The 16,130-nt window shown below is 33.3% G+C and overlaps 1 protein-coding gene across 12 annotated transcripts in view; it reads left to right on the top strand.

The window, feature by feature from the left end:
* The window catches only part of TANC2 (tetratricopeptide repeat, ankyrin repeat and coiled-coil containing 2), a 369,082-nt gene that overhangs the window by 217,517 nt on the left and 135,435 nt on the right, over positions 1–16,130 (top strand). For all 12 annotated transcript variants that reach the window (XM_077853866.1, XM_077853860.1, XM_077853862.1 and 9 more), the window contains 2 exons: positions 1,972–2,120; positions 7,904–8,090. In XM_077853866.1, the coding sequence (XP_077709992.1) occupies positions 1,972–2,120; positions 7,904–8,090 (336 nt within the window). The remainder of the gene's footprint in view (positions 1–1,971; positions 2,121–7,903; positions 8,091–16,130) is intronic.

Below are 16,130 nucleotides of genomic sequence, written 5' to 3'. Positions count from 1 at the left end.
GCAGGGCAGCAATGAACAGCGGTGACATTTGTATGTGAAGGGGGAACAGATTAAGCAAGGACATTGAGAGCCAGATTTCTCACTATTGGAGTGCAAATTTACAACTTTGGAAAAAAAAAACCCTAGAATTTACCTTATGGAATTGAATTGGAATTGAATTGAATTGGACTTCCAATTGGAATTGAATTGGAAGTCCCCAGGAACTTTTGGGGAGTGTATTTATATACAGATTTATAAGTGAAAATGAATATAAAGATGTGTGAATGTACGTATATATACATGTATGTATGTATGTGCATGATTATACTGCCTATATCTGTCCAAGTGGATCTGGAGGATGGTGGCATCCTAATTGCCATGAGTATACCTGATATTCTATATGCCTTTCTCCACCAAAAAGAACCAGGGCTTCTTGGAAAAGCATCTGATTCTAGAGCTAGGACAGGGAAAGTAAAAAATGAGCTTGGAACATCTTGTACCAGAAAGAAAAATAATGCTCAGAAAATGACACGGATTTGTTAAAGGTTACAAGAGCCAAATTCAAAGGGCTTCCCCTGTCCAAATCTGGGACAATTGGAGCAACAAAACAAATAATGAGAGTAACAGATTATAGCTTATTAGTAGATAGGAATTGTTTGGTTCAGATAAATAGGTAAGGAAAAGAAACTAAACTGTAGAAAGAGTGATGGGTTTAGAAAAATCACTACATGACAAGCATGGTAGTAATTAATTTAACCAAGAAACATTAGTGAATGCTAAAAAATAGTGGGCAAAAAGTCATTGAAAGATTCAGACTGATACTTTTACACCAGTTCATACTATCATTATTAATAATACCTAACAGAAACAACCCCAGATGTCCAACATCAGTTGAATAACCTATGGTAGTATACATACAGTGGAATATTATTTATTAATAAAAAGGAGTGAAGTTCTGATACATGCTACAACATGGATGATCCTTGAAAACATGCAAATTCAGATAAGCAAGACGTAAAAGGACAAATATTGTGTGGTTCCACTTATGTGGTACTGAGAATAGGCAAATTCATAGAGACAGGAAGTGGGATAGAGGTTAGCTGGGGGGCTAGTAAGAGGATGGAATGGGGAGTTTTTATTTAATGGTGCTGTTTCTTTGAGGGAGGATGAAAAATTCTAGAAATGGACAGTGGCAGTGGCTGTACAACACTGTGAATGAACTTAATGCCACTGAACTGTACATGTAAGATTAGTTAAAATGGAAAATCTTGGTAAGTATATTTTATTGCAAAAAATATTTTTTAATTTAAAAATATATTGAGAAGTGAGATGTATTTGCATGGATGCAAAATGTCCCCCCACAAAATACTTATTCATTACAAAGAGAAAAATATAATTTTGGAGTGGCAACATCTAGCAAACACTACTTTAACCAAGTGAGGAAAGTTAACACAGTATTATAAATATAATATATAAATATGTCACTTGTAGGACATACATACTAACTAGGGATAACAGGACATGTCTATACCTTCAAATGGTTAAGAAAAAATATTTTTTGTATTATTGAAACTTTCTTATAAGCTTGAACTGATTTCAAAATCTATTGAAAAAAAAGATTACATAAATTGTAAGAGGAAAGAAAAAGAAAATAAAAGAACCTGAATGAAGGTGGGGATTGTGGCAGGAACTAGATCCCAAGACTAGGACTGAATTGGAAGCCTAACTGCCAAAGAATTGGAAACTTCTATTCAGTAAGTTACAAACACTCTATCAAACTCAGGTTTTAAGTAGATACATTAAGGATAATCCGAGAAAATATATCAGTTATAATACACCAAAGTGGGAAAAATCAGTGTCTAGGCAGGGACCTTGTAATTTTGGATTTAAAATGAAAACAAAGGGAATGACCAAATTGAATGTAAGAATAGTTGCAGAATGAAGCCATTTTGTTTTGAAAGATTCATGTGTTTCAATGTCTGCCTGTTATAGGTGATGCTGAACAGGAACTTGGTCCCCCTCCATCTGTAGATGAGGCAGCAAACACACTCATGACTCGTCTGGGTTTCCTCCTTGGAGAGAAAGTCACGGAAGTTCAGCCAGGTGACCAATACAACATGGAAGTACAGGATGAAAATCAGGTAAACTGCATGCTGGCACCTGTGAAACATGGAATAAATCAGCCTATTATACCAGGAAAAATGTTGCAGGTTGTGTGTAGGTGTTTTTCCCAATTGTTGAATGACTTTGAGCCCTAAAGATATAGCTTAATTTTCCATAATCTCTGTATTTCTTTAGTTTATGAAACACCTTTTAGTTTCAGTCTTAGATTTAAAAAGCCACTTTAAAGGTTTGATTCATTTATGGAGTGAATGAGGAAATAAATAAGTGTAAAGCCAAGAAACAATTGACATTTTAATATGAACACTACATCCAGAAATTATGTAGAATACACTTCATTTTCAGGTACATATGGATTATTTACCAAACTGACAATATGCTGAGCAGGTCTCAGCAAATTTTGGATTACAGTTGCTGTGATAATAGTAGAATTAATCAATTACAAAATAATAACCTTGAAGACGGTAGCTAAAAGACAATTTAGAAAATCCCCTAAATGTTTGACTATTAATATACTTTCAAATAGCATTTCAGTCAAAGAAGAAACCACAAGAAATTAGAAAATATTTTAAACTGAAATAATAACAAAATATAACAAAATATAACTACATATTTATAGTATATAAAACTTGTTAAAGATGTGCTCAAAAATTTTAGTTTTGAATTATATATATTAGAAAGTGAAAATCTGAAAAATTAAGAATCCAAATATTCATGTCAGAAAGTTAAAAAGTATCAGCAATTTGAAAAAAAATTTATTTCATAGATTTTTTTTTCTTTTGACTATTATTTAGTTTAAATGTACCAAAGGAAGTAGACTCAGATTCATTTGTGTGGTCTTAATTTTTAAAATGTATGTCCTGTAGTGAATCGTTTTATTCTACAAGATGACAAATTGATTTCATCTTATATATTCTTAACAAATATTTGTGAAGAGTCTATGTCATATGTTTTGTCATAAAATCATAGTCATCAAGGATTATTCAGATATATTTATAGATCATATGTTCAGGTGTTCCGGAGCTCTCTCCTCACTTCTCTGTTTATGTCCTCATTCCCTCAGTCATTGGTTTTGCTGGCTGCACATTATAATCACCTGGACAGTTTTTATAAAATTCAGATGCCTGGAGAGTCTAATCATACTGAAATTCCTCCATTTTTTTTTCTCTCTTAACTCCTGAATTACTCTAACCCTGCCTTTCCCCTTAACTCCTGTGTATTTCTGGCTACCTGTATTCCCTTTTCTACCTGTGTGTCCAAGATACAGCTCACACTTAAAATGTCAAAAACTGAACTCTTAGAGTTTTTCCCAGAACCTGCTCCTTCTGCAGTGTTTTCTGAGTAGGTTCTATTACCTGTACGCTTAGGACAAAAGCATTGGAACCATTCTTGAGTGTTTATGTCATATTACACACTCACTTCTTTCAGCAAATCATGTAGGCTTTGTCTGCTCAGTAAATATTTACTGAATGAATAAACAGCCTCCTAATATGTCTCTGCTCCCCTATAGTCTGTTCACACAAGAGCCACAGTGATCCTTGTAATTTGTGAATCTGATCCTTTTCCTTCTGGGCTCTCAATCTTCCACTGTTTTCCCATCACATTTAGAATTAAATCTAAAATCTTCAGCATGGTCAGAAGGGCACAACCTGATCTGACCCCTTGCTTTTACCTTTCCTACACTGCCCATCCCTTCTCCCTTTCAGGCAGAGAGTCATTCCTCTGACACAGAGCATTCCCTTAATACTGGAAAGTGCTTCCCCCATAACTCACTTGCTCATTTCATTCAGTGCTCTGCTCAGATGTTACCTCTTCAGGCAAGCCTTCCTTAACTATTTTTGGTAGCACCTGCCCATCACAATACCCCCTTATCCTACTACTTTATTTTCTTTTGAGTTCTTAATCATGACTATATTATCTTCCATATTTAGTTGTGGGTTTTTGTTTTGTTTTATTTTGTTTTATTGTCTGTATCATACAAGAGTGTAAGGTTCATGATGGTAGGGATTGATGGTTTTGTTAATCAGTTTATATTATAACTCTTTTTTAAGACTTTATTTATTTATTTGAGACAGAGAGCAAGAGTCTGAGAGAGCACAAGTAGGGGCTAGGAGCACAGGGAGAGGTAGAGAGAAAAGCAGACTCCTTGCTGAGCAGGGAGCCTGATGCTGGGCTCGATCCCAGGATCCTAGGATCATGACCTGAGCTGAAGGCAGACACTTAGCCAACTGAGACACCCAGGCCCTCTATACAGTTTATATTGTAATAGTGTTGGCATGCTATGCCCTGTGAATAAAAAATGGGAATGATATCTATTAAGGGCTTTTTTGATATTGTTATAAGTAAAATATCCATTTTTATTTTATTTATTACTTCTTTCTTGGTATATATGTCAAGTTAAAATGTGACTGTTCTAATAATGACCAAGGAATGTGATGCTACAGTATGAGTATTTACCAAGGATCCTCTTGTTTCTAATAATAGAAAACTCACATTTGTGGTGAGCATAGCATAACATAAACTTGTTGGAATCACTGTTATACATCTGAAGCTATGTGACATTGTGTGTCAACTATACTTCAATTAAAAAAAGAAAGAAAGAAAAAAGAAAAGCCCCTGAACCCGGAAATAGGAAATCTGTGTCCTGGTTCCAACTCTACCATCTATGATTTTTTAAGTTCAGACATGTCACTTAACCTTTTTGAACTTTAGGTTTTTCATAGGCAATAACAGCTGACATTTAAATGCATTTACTAACATGCTAATCATTGTACTAGTTGCTTTATTTGCACTATTTTGTGTAAGCTTCCTTACAACTCAATGTGGTAAGGTCCACTGATATTCCACATTTCAGATAAAAATGTGGAAACACACTACTACAAAATGATGGAATAGTATTCAAATACAGGCAGTCTGCTTTTTACAACCTCTATTCTTTACAACTACACCATACTGTTTCAGGGTAATATGAAATAATAATACCTGACAGGATTGTTGTGTGGATCAAATTAAAGGATGAATATGAAATTACTTTGTAAGCTATAAAATGCTATATAAACAAAAGATATAAAATACTATGCAGTATAATTAGTGTATAAATATAGGCAGGAACTATGATTTGAGGAAATTATTTTATAAGTTTCATTCTTTAGGGCAATTTTCATATTCACATTTCTTAACGAGGGAAATAATATTCATTTTGCCTTATACTTGGTTGATAAGGAATAAATGAAATAGTATATTAAATCTTTTAAACTGTAAAGCATTGAACAGATGTAAAATATTAACATGATAGCCTTCTTGGAATATAGTATACCACGAAACTATCTTGGAGTCACAGGAGGAAGTGACTAAATTGATCATTGGAATTTCTGGTCATAGGAAGGTTATTAAAAATTAGGAGGTCATGTTCATTTGGTGACTTTCCTCCGAGCTAAACAGCATGCTAACAAAGATAGATTGCTTTGTTTAGGAAGACCTGAATAGTAATGGCATCCTCAGAATTATACTAGAAAGGACAGAATCCAGCACAGACAAGTCAGTGTGTATCATTTTTTGCAAAAGACAAAGTCCTGAAGGTGATAGTCAACCACTGTATTTCCTTCACTTAGTTTCTGGAGTAGGAGGATGTAGTTTAGGAATTTCTTGCATCAAGTTTTTACCTTGTACATATGTAGAACCTTTAAGAAACCAGACTGGGAGTTTGTGATCCTTCCAGAGAACACAATGAAAAAACCACTGAAAGGTTTTATGAGTGGAGTAGTTTACTTAGATGTCCATTTTAGCTTAAAGCATGGAGAACAGTTAAGGTTGTCTTTCTGTGCCTAGAAAAGATTTCTATATCTCATTAGCTAGCCTCTTTAAATAAATATGAAACCTACTTTTTAATTCATAACTCATGAACAAATATCTACTTTCTAAATGGTTTAATCTTTAAGCTTTGCTTTCACAGTTAAAGCTTTTTTTTTTTTTAACAGTTAAAGCTTTTAAAGCATACATTCTGTGATACAAGCTTTATTTTATAGAAAACAACTTGTAGTAAAAGTAGTTAAGTGTTGTTTAGGCTTAACCTCAACAGTGGCTGTATTATGTATATAATACAGTTTCCTTTCTCAAAGAACAGACTGAGAATCTTGTCTAAAAATGGAAATAAGTTGCTGTGGAAGTAATAGATTCATACCAAAATGGAACTTTTTCAATATAGAATGACTATAGATATATTCAATGTAAAAAAACCCAACAAACCCTAGTATAGTTCGTTTCATCTACCCACATATTTTTTAAACTGAGAGTGAGGAGGTTAAAAATTGCCATGTTAGATTCTAACTAGGGAGAATTCTAATTCAGTAAGTTTGGGGTGTGGGGCTCTGTAACTGTCAATTTCATTGGGGAGCTTACTTTTTACATTCTACAGGTGATTCTGCTGCATGCCCAATTAAAACTCATTGCTCTGGTAGGCCAACATCATTTTATAAAAATAGAGGACATTACAAAGAAATTGAAACTCTTTCCCCCTCTGGAGAAAAATTACATAGTAGAAGAGAAATGACATAGATCTGAGGGCTTATGGTATGACTAACAAAAATCAGTTCCTGATATTATTAATATTGTTGAAAAGATTTGCTTGGTTGCAAGGTTCTGAAAGTGTCACTTGTACTTTAAATTGAATGGATCTTTTATGACCTAGTTATAGCATTTAAATTAAAATCAGAACCTGAATTCAACACATGTGATTAAATACAAAGGATTGTATTTGAAACTCATTTTAGGATAAGTAAAAGAGCCTTAATAGTATCATATCTAGTGATTAACACATTTTCCAGTCAAGTTGTTAATTTTAAATCTTCAATTTTAGTGGAAGGAATGTAAATAGTGACTCCATAAGTGAAGAAGTTGAAAAATTTCATTTAAATTTAGCATTTAAAGATGTCAAATTTATCATCAGTGTCCCTTCAAGTAGTTTTGCCACTGATCACTTAACATTTTGAAAAGGATAAAATTTTTTAGTATTTGAAAAAATATATGCTTTTGTTCATTACTTCAGCAGTTTATTTAGGTAGACAAGAGCTAAAGAAAAGTGGATTGTCAATAAATTAGGTAAGCCAGAATATATTGTCACCAGTCTTTTTGGTGATTATTCATTCCTTCCCATCAAAAACATTGAAATGGCCTCAGATATAAGAATCATTTAAGATACAAAGCACTCTCAGTCTATAATCAGTTTCTACGGAGAAATTTAGTTCTATTTGAAATGAACGTTGTTTGATAGACTTTTAGCATAAGGCACTTTCTCTGCATTCCCTTACTAACTCAGGGCAGCCACCTATATATCAAAAAAAAAAAAAAAAGCTTTTTTTTTTTCGCATTAAGAACCTTACTTTTATTTTTTCTTGACTGCACTTATATTTTTTTTCATCCGAAGAAAAGTATTAACAAGACTAAGTTCTGTGCCTTCAGAATAGCTTTATTGATAGGAAAAAGCAAGGACAACTTGTGCTTAATTAAAAAATCCCTCTATGAATTCATGGCAGTGATAAAGAATACCTGTCACTAGAAATTTCTTAGGCAGAAAAACTGGCCATGGTCTCTGCTTGTGTTAAATGTATCTAGTTGCACTTTAATTATACAATGCAGAATATCTTATCCTAGAAGGCAAAAAATAACTAGTACCTCATAGATGTAAAAGCTATGTATATAAGATTTTTCTTCTTTTTCTCATCAAAGCGTATGTTTTGCCATAAGATACATTTTACTTTAACAGCTGATCAGTTTATCTTGTTTGTTTTTCATTCCAATTTTTCAGACCTCAGCAATCACCCAGCGGATAAGTCCCTGTTCCACCCTGACAAGTAGCACTGCGTCTCCACCAGCCAGCAGCCCCTGTTCCACCCTCCCGCCAGTCAGTACAAATGCAACTGCCAAGGATTGCAGCTATGGGGCTGTTACTAGTCCAACCTCTACCCTTGAAAGCAGAGATAGTGGCATTATTGGTGAGTTCATTTTTATGTTAGTCATTTTGGATTTTTTTTTCTTTTTAAAATAATTATACAAGCTTAAGGTTTTCAAAAATTCTGCTTTTGAGTTGTTGATATATATATATAATGTATCCTTTTCTTTTTAATGATGTTGGAAAGAGAAATAAAGGTAAACAAAATGAAAGGCATCCCTCCCTGCTTAACCACTTCTTTAAAGATATTACTTGATAAAAGAAGGGGTGGATAGAAGAAGTTTTGTCTACCTCTTCCTGTAAATTCATCTATCTGCTAACAGAAGTGGTTTGGAAAATGTTCATTCCTCACTGAACTAGTAGAGCTTCATGGAGGCTCTCAGTTCTTTATATATGTATTGCTTATTGTATACTTACTAAGGGGAGTCAGTCAAGTGGAAATGAGTTAAGTTTTGAGAAATGAGGAATCTGAAGAAAGGAGATGCACAGAGAAGAAAACAGGAGTGAGCACAGAATCTTAGGGCACATTCAAATTGAGCAGGAAATGAGAGGTGGGAGAATGAGCCAGTGGACAGGAGTACTTAGACAAAAGAATTTGGTCAGTGTAATGTTGGCAAGTCAAAAAAGATAAAAGGTTCAGGGGAAGGGATGAAGGAGAGGTTGGTCAACAAATGATAAAAGCTGAAAAGGCTAGACATAAAGAAAATATTTCATCCTCATTTGGCTTCCTTCTAAAAGTTATCAAAGCAAAATATTTATTTAGATGGTATGGCAGATATTAATACCATGGCAAATAAATATATCTCTACTACTTAAATGCATATATATCAACATGTGAATTTTTTATTTAAAATAAGTAGATGAAAAGAATATTTTTTAAAGATTTTATTTATCTGAGAGAGAGAGCAAGAGAGTGCTCACTAGCATAAGTAGTGTAGTGGGGGCAGAGGAAAGGGGATAAGCAGACTCCCCACTGAGGAGGAGGGAGCCTGATGTGGAGCTCAGTCCCAAGATCTTGAGATGATGACCTGAGCCACCCACGTGCCCCAATGAAAAGAATATATTTTACAGCAAAGTTGCAGGATATAAAATGAACAGCCAAGAACCAGTTGCATTTCTACATGCTAATCATGAACAATTCAAAAAGAAAATTAAGAAAATAATCCTATTGTAATATCATCAAAATGAATAAAATACTTAGAAATAAATTTAACCAGGGAGATAAAAGACTTGTACACTAAACAGTACACTAAACTTAGACCAGTACATTAAACATAAAATATTGCTTGAGAAATTTTAGAAAATTTAAATAAATGAAGATATATTCTGTGTTTATGGATTGGAAAACTTAATATTGGTAAAGTGATAATATTTCCAAAGCAATCTATAGATTCAGTGAAATTACTATCATAATCCAAAATTATTTGCAGAAATAGAAACACTCATCCTAAAATTCATGTGGAATCTCAGAGGACACTGAGTAGCCAAAACAATCTTGAAAAAAGAGAACAAAGTTGGAGGACTCACATATCTTGATTTCAAAACTTATTGCAAAGCTTCTTAAAGGCAGGATTCATGTCTTACAGTTTTTATATATCCTCAGGACTTAGCATGATAATTTCTAATTTGTGATTTATTTATAGGAGAAGTCTTTACAAAGATACAGTCATTAAGTGACTAAATATTTTAGCAAAATAGAGAAATAAAATGTGGAAGAGTAGCCTCTTTTTCTAACTTCTGAAATAGTTTATGGAGGATTAGAATTATCTGTTCCTTGAATATGTAGTAGGACTTGCCATTAAAATAATCCAGACCTGATACTCATGTAGATTTTTGTAACTACTATTTCATTATGTGTGTTTTTTTTTTTAAGATTTTCATATTTTATTTTTGAGAAAGAGAGAGAGAACAATGGGAAGGGGCAGAGAGAAAGAGAGAGAGAATCCCAAGTTGACTCCTCACTGAGCATGGAGCCCAATTCAGGGCTTGATACCGCAAACCTGAGCTGAAACCAACGATTGGTCACTCAACTCACTGTGTGATGTAGGCACCCCTAATTACTACTTCATTGTATTTAATACTATAGGACTTTTTAAGCTTTCTCTTTCTTCTTTAATCTGTTTTCCTTAGTTATGGCTTTTATCTTTTTCAAATTTATTGGTGTAAAGTTGTCCAGAATATTCACTACATGCACAGGAACCTAAGCTAGAAAGCTGAGAGGAGTCCTTCCCACTTCCCTTCCCCCACCCTAAATTTCTCATCCCTGGATTTGATTTTCATCTTTCTTAGTATTGCCTTGGCAGTCCTCATTATCTTTGACTTAGATTAGTGCAAATGTAAGTCTTGTTTCTGCTTTTTATCTTGTCCTTTCCAAGTCTGTTTTTCACACAACCACCAAAGTAAATTAACTGAAAATCACTTACTTTGATTCTGTTACCTATAAGGTGGACATGAACTACCTGAAAAATCAAATCTGATCATATCACTCCTTTGACTCCATTTACCTATAAAACAAAGTCCAGACCCTCCTGATCTGACCATGGCCAATTTCTCCAGCCTTCTTTCCCACTACTTGTAGCCTTGTATATATTGTTCTAGCAACATTAGACTTTATCATTACCTGATGCATTCCAGTTGTTTCACCTCTCTGCTTTTGCTCATATTGACTATTCTGCCTGTAATCTCCTCTCTCTTACATATGAAAGACTCCGATGGATTTTTTAAGATTCAGTTACGTATTCTGTCACTACTACTACCACCATCTTTCTTCAGTTTTCCACTCCCAACTCCTATCCAATATATATTATTACTCCATGTTCCCAATAACACCTGAGCATATAGATGTCATGGCATTTAATGTGTGGTGTAATAATTACGTTTTGGACCTGCTTCCCGCCATTAATCTGTTAATTTCTTGTTAGCAGAAACTTTGCCTTACTCATTTGTATCTGTAGCACCTGATCCAGTAACCGGCATGTGGTAGCATAATAGGTGCTTAAGTAAATGTTTACAAATGAAAGAAGAGCTGAAGGGAGAAGGGGAGGGCACCAAGGACTGACCTGGCAATTTGCATTATGTTTTGGCAGTACTTAGAGTGACCATTAAGTACAAGATCAGTATTAGATTTTTTAGATTTTGAATAAATAGTAGAGATTAGAATTCTCCATTGACTAATTTTGTTCTCTTAAATTTTCTTATGATTAATTTTAGCAAAATGACTTTTATAATCCCAGCCACACTTCTTCTTGGGTTCTTCTGTTGATTTTGTTAGAGTATATATCATTGCCTATCCTCTGTGTTGGCATATATAAAACAAAGCTTTAGAAATGTTTTTATCCAAGCAAAAGAGATGGTGCTGACATATCAGACAAAATCTGTTTACAAATAGTTACCTTTCAAAGGGAAACGTAACACATGTAATGTTCAGAATAAATGTTCGTATGTTCTGAAAATTAAAAAGGGGATACTGCTTTGACTTATAGCTGGCAGTGTTTCTCTATTTATTTTTTCTGGTAAATTTCCAAAATTGTGTTCCTTGTACCATAAGTGCCTTTGTGGATAGCAGATCTAATTTAAAAGAATGATGAACTTCCATTTTTTAATGTGTATAAATACTGAAACATTTGCTTGCAAAATTAGAAGAATGAGAATAATATCTGGTCATAAAATTACTTCAACTGTAGAATAGTTAACAAATTATATATGAACAGTTTATCTTGAGAAATGATTTGTTTCTCTTTGTTGTTTTTTTTTTAATGCAATTTGAGTTGGAAGAAAATTGAATGTGACATAAGTAATAATAGTTGAAGATACTGTTATTGGAAATCTCACAACTGACCTGCATTAATTATTAAATGTGCTTTCTTTAAGTATTTTCCCCTCTTATTATACAAACATCTGCTTTTCCAAATTACGTATTGCTTTCATTATTTCAAAGAAAAACTTCCAAGATGGTCTGTTATCAGTGCTCTGTTTTTAAATCCTGCCCTGTTAACAAAATGCACAAAAGTTATTAAATGTTTTAATTTATACATTTTAAAGTCCTTTATAGGTCAGTTCAGTGTGATCCTTTATGATGCACTGCATTTTCCACTTATAGTTATCAGAATTTTAGCAATTCATGTGCCTGACTATATCACTCATACAGCATACCAAAATATGTAGAATCCTAGTTATAAGAATCAGAATACTAGAAATGCACACTTCCTGAATTTTTAAGTTTATAAATGTAAAAAGTTCCTCTCTAGGGTTCTAAGATTTTAAATAACCGTGACTTATGTTATTCTGTGTAGTCTGGATTCACTCCAGACATGAGTTAATTTCTACCACAGAAAGCATTCTCTGTTCCAATCATAGCTTCCCTCTCCAAATTTACAACCCTTCTTAAATATGTGGTGAAATGTCACCAACACAGTTGTCAGGTATTTGTATGGTAATTCTATATCTGTGACTCTCCCTTTTTATTTTATTGGTATAACTCTAGTAGTATAATGGTCTTATATATGTGCCTAGTTGATAATACCACATATATATAGATATAGCTTCAAGCAAAAATCTTAATAATTTAACCTCCGTGAGATATATTTATTTTTCTATACTATTCCTTTTTCATGTTAAATTTTAACAATTCCTTTTTGGTATGGTTTATATAGCAAAATGAACTTAAGCATGGGTCCATTTTGTTTCTCCTTTTGTTTATCTGGAGGTCACAGTTCTTTCTAGAATGGTATAATTCTTTCTTTTAATTTCTTTTAATCAAATTATTATTTCTTTTAATCATATCTCAGAATGTTTTTAAGTCCTGATTTTATTGCCAAATTTGGTCTTATATCCTATAGTCTTATATCACTTAACACCTATAAAGATGGAGTATCTGTGACTATGCATGTTGTTTGTGATGATGTTTTCCTAATGTTTCACATTAGTAAGTAAAAAGAATCAGTACTAGACTGGCAACCCCAGAGATAAGCATAGGGCTGGACCAGTCCAGTTGTAAAGTAACTCTGTCTTATATAATAATGTAATAATCTTTCCTTGAATTAAAAAAACTGAGATTCAAAAATAATTAGTCTCAAGTCATATAGACAGTAGGAGGCAAAGCTGAGATTAAAGTTCAGGTCTGTATGACTTCAAAACCCCTGGCCCTAATTATTACAGACAATGCATAGTTCTAAAATAATTCTGTCTCAGGACAGATGACCTAGAACTATTATATGGTATTAAAAATTTAGTCTCTATCAACAAAAGTACAGTAATAAGTCAAGATAAAAATTAGTCCTATTAATTTTAAAATATAGAAGACAGACCAATTTTATTTTTTTATATTTGAAAAGAAATTTTAGTATAGCTGACACACAACGTTACATTAGTTTTAAGTAAACGGTGTGGTGATTCAATACCTGTATACCTTATACTGTGCTCCCTGCAAGTGTAGCAGTCATCTGTTAACATACACTGTCACTGTACACTGCTACACCATACACATACACAATTATCATTGACAGTTATTCCCTGTGCAGTACGTTTCATCCCCATGACTTATTCAGTCCATAACTGGAAACCTGTATCGCTTTCTCCCCTTTTGTCATCCCCCTTCCCTTCCCTCTGGCAACCATCAGTTTGTTCTCTGTATTTATAGGTCTGATTCCACTTTCTGTTTGCAAATAATCCTATTTTAGAATGTACAAAAGACATTTGATAGACATTTCACCAAACAGGATACATTGTATAACTAATAAGCAGAGAAAAAGATCCTCAATATCATCAGTCATTAGTAAAGTGCAAATTAAAACCATAATGAGACACTACCACTCACCTACTAGAATGGCTGTTTTTAAAAAAAGTACCAAGTATTGGCAAAGGTGTGGAAAAACTAGAACTTTCATGTATTACCCTCATGTGTTACTTTTATGTTTATGAAGTAAACAGAAAATTACAATATGACCTAGCAGATCCCAGTCTTTGGAATAGATCCAAGAGAAATGAAAACATGTCTCAGAAAGAAGCATTATTTGTAGTAGCCCAAAACTGGGAACAGTCCAAACGTCTGTCAGTTGACAAATGGAAGTACAAAATGTGGACTGTCTGTACAGTGGAATACTATTTAGGCAATAAAGAGGAAGAAATTATTAATAAATGCTACAGAATGCATTGGACTCCAACATAAGGACTACATACTGTGTGATTCTGTTTCTATGAAATTCCAGCCTGGTACTGGGATGAGAACAGAAATTAACTACAAACAGCATGAAGAATCTTCTAGGGGTTATGGAAACATTCTAAAACTGAATTGCAGTAATGATTGCACTGATCTATAAATTTACTAAAAATCATTGAATTGTGCATTTACAGTGGGTCCATTTTATAGTATGTAAATTACACCTTGCTAAAATTGGTTTAGAAAGATATAAAGTTAATTTTATTCACAATAAGCCTGTGTATACACCTGTGATTCCTTCTTCCTCACATTATTTCCTCCTGGCCTGTGTGGCAGTATGAACAGACATGTCACATAAACAGTTCTTTATACTAAGGCAGCAATTTTTTTTTTCTATATCAAAGAAGCAAAATGGAGAAGGTCTCAGAAAAATCTCTTCAGTTACTTGAGACTCAATATTTTCTCCCTGTTCCACCTGGTAATTATTAGAAATAATGATAGATTAGGGAAACAAATATGTATATTTCAGTGAGGAACTGTGTCCAACTTCATTTATAGAAACTTCACACATATGAGTGCTTAATTCATCTAGGCCAGCTTATCTGGCACATAGACTGCATGCATGGGCTTTGGGCTTTTGAAACTTGTAGTAACCACATACATGAAAATATTACTGCTTTCTCTGATGCTTCAGTTACCTTGATGACCTTAAATTATATAGGGTCTCACTATAGAGGAATGGTTGAATAAAATGGGATGCATATATAAAGTTGAAAAATATACAGACAATAGCCTGTTGTTATTAAAAATAACATATCATTTTCGATACATTTTTCTGTGTATGATCTCTTTTGCCACAAAATTGTCCTTCTTCTAGGATTAAGGACCTATCTTGTTCCTATAGCCTGATACATATTAGTTGCTCAGTAAAAATTTATTGAATGGAATTAGCCAAAAGCCACCAAGTTCAGTGAAAAGCATCAATGAAGCAAAAGTGTACAAAATTTGTAAGTGGGAATAGTTACCTAGAGAATTTTATTTCTGGTATTTTGTGTGAGTTGTCTATTTTTGCTTTTTGTGCCCCCATGATTGTAGACCATTGTGCACCAGAAAAAACTAAAGTAAGATCCTTAGGCCACTGAATCATTCCATCTTTATGTACCACAAATTAACTCATAGTTTCTCTAATCTTTCTACCACTGATTAGGACTTTCATAATTTTTGTTGATAGATCCTATAGTTTTGAAAAATTTTTCAGCATCACTCTTTTAATTATCAGTTTCTCATGTTTAATTTATCAAACATGCATCTCTGCCAAAGCTTCTATTTAAATGAGATAACTATTATTGTCATCCTTGTTATAATTTAGCTATGTTTACAGGAGTTTGATGTTTTAACTAGCTACCAGTTTTAACTAGCTACATATTATTTATAAATTACTTGAGATACTTAAAATAGTGAATCCCATTGCTACTTTCTCAGACCTGTAAAGGTGTACTGAATATGCTCACGGTTTATCTCGAGGAAAGGGGTATATTTCTGGGATATATATCAGGCTAAGACCACATAGATACAGGTACATCTTAGCCAAATCTGATTAGGGACTTAATAATGAAAACTTCTGTTGAACACAACACACAAAAAATATAAAAGGTAAGGGGTTAAATAACAGACATTTTACATGTAGACAAGTCCTCTGGGAAACAGTTTTCATTCTCTGGATTGATTCAGCATACTGACCATAGCAGTTGTGTGAACTCTAAGCTTCTTGCAAGAATTATAAAGCCAGCTGAATCACCACATCTTTATTACACCAAATGAAATATTATTTCAGTCAAATTTTACTGAAAAAAAAGTTTATATTTTATAAATTAATAAGACAATTTTCAGAAATTAGGATACATACATAGCATACATCTGTTTTTA

Source organism: Canis aureus, chromosome 16 (assembly GCF_053574225.1).
Source record: "Canis aureus isolate CA01 chromosome 16, VMU_Caureus_v.1.0, whole genome shotgun sequence".
Taxonomy (NCBI): domain Eukaryota; kingdom Metazoa; phylum Chordata; class Mammalia; order Carnivora; family Canidae; genus Canis; species Canis aureus.
Note: the sequence above shows the minus strand (reverse complement) of the source record. Positions and strands in the feature narration are given on the sequence as shown.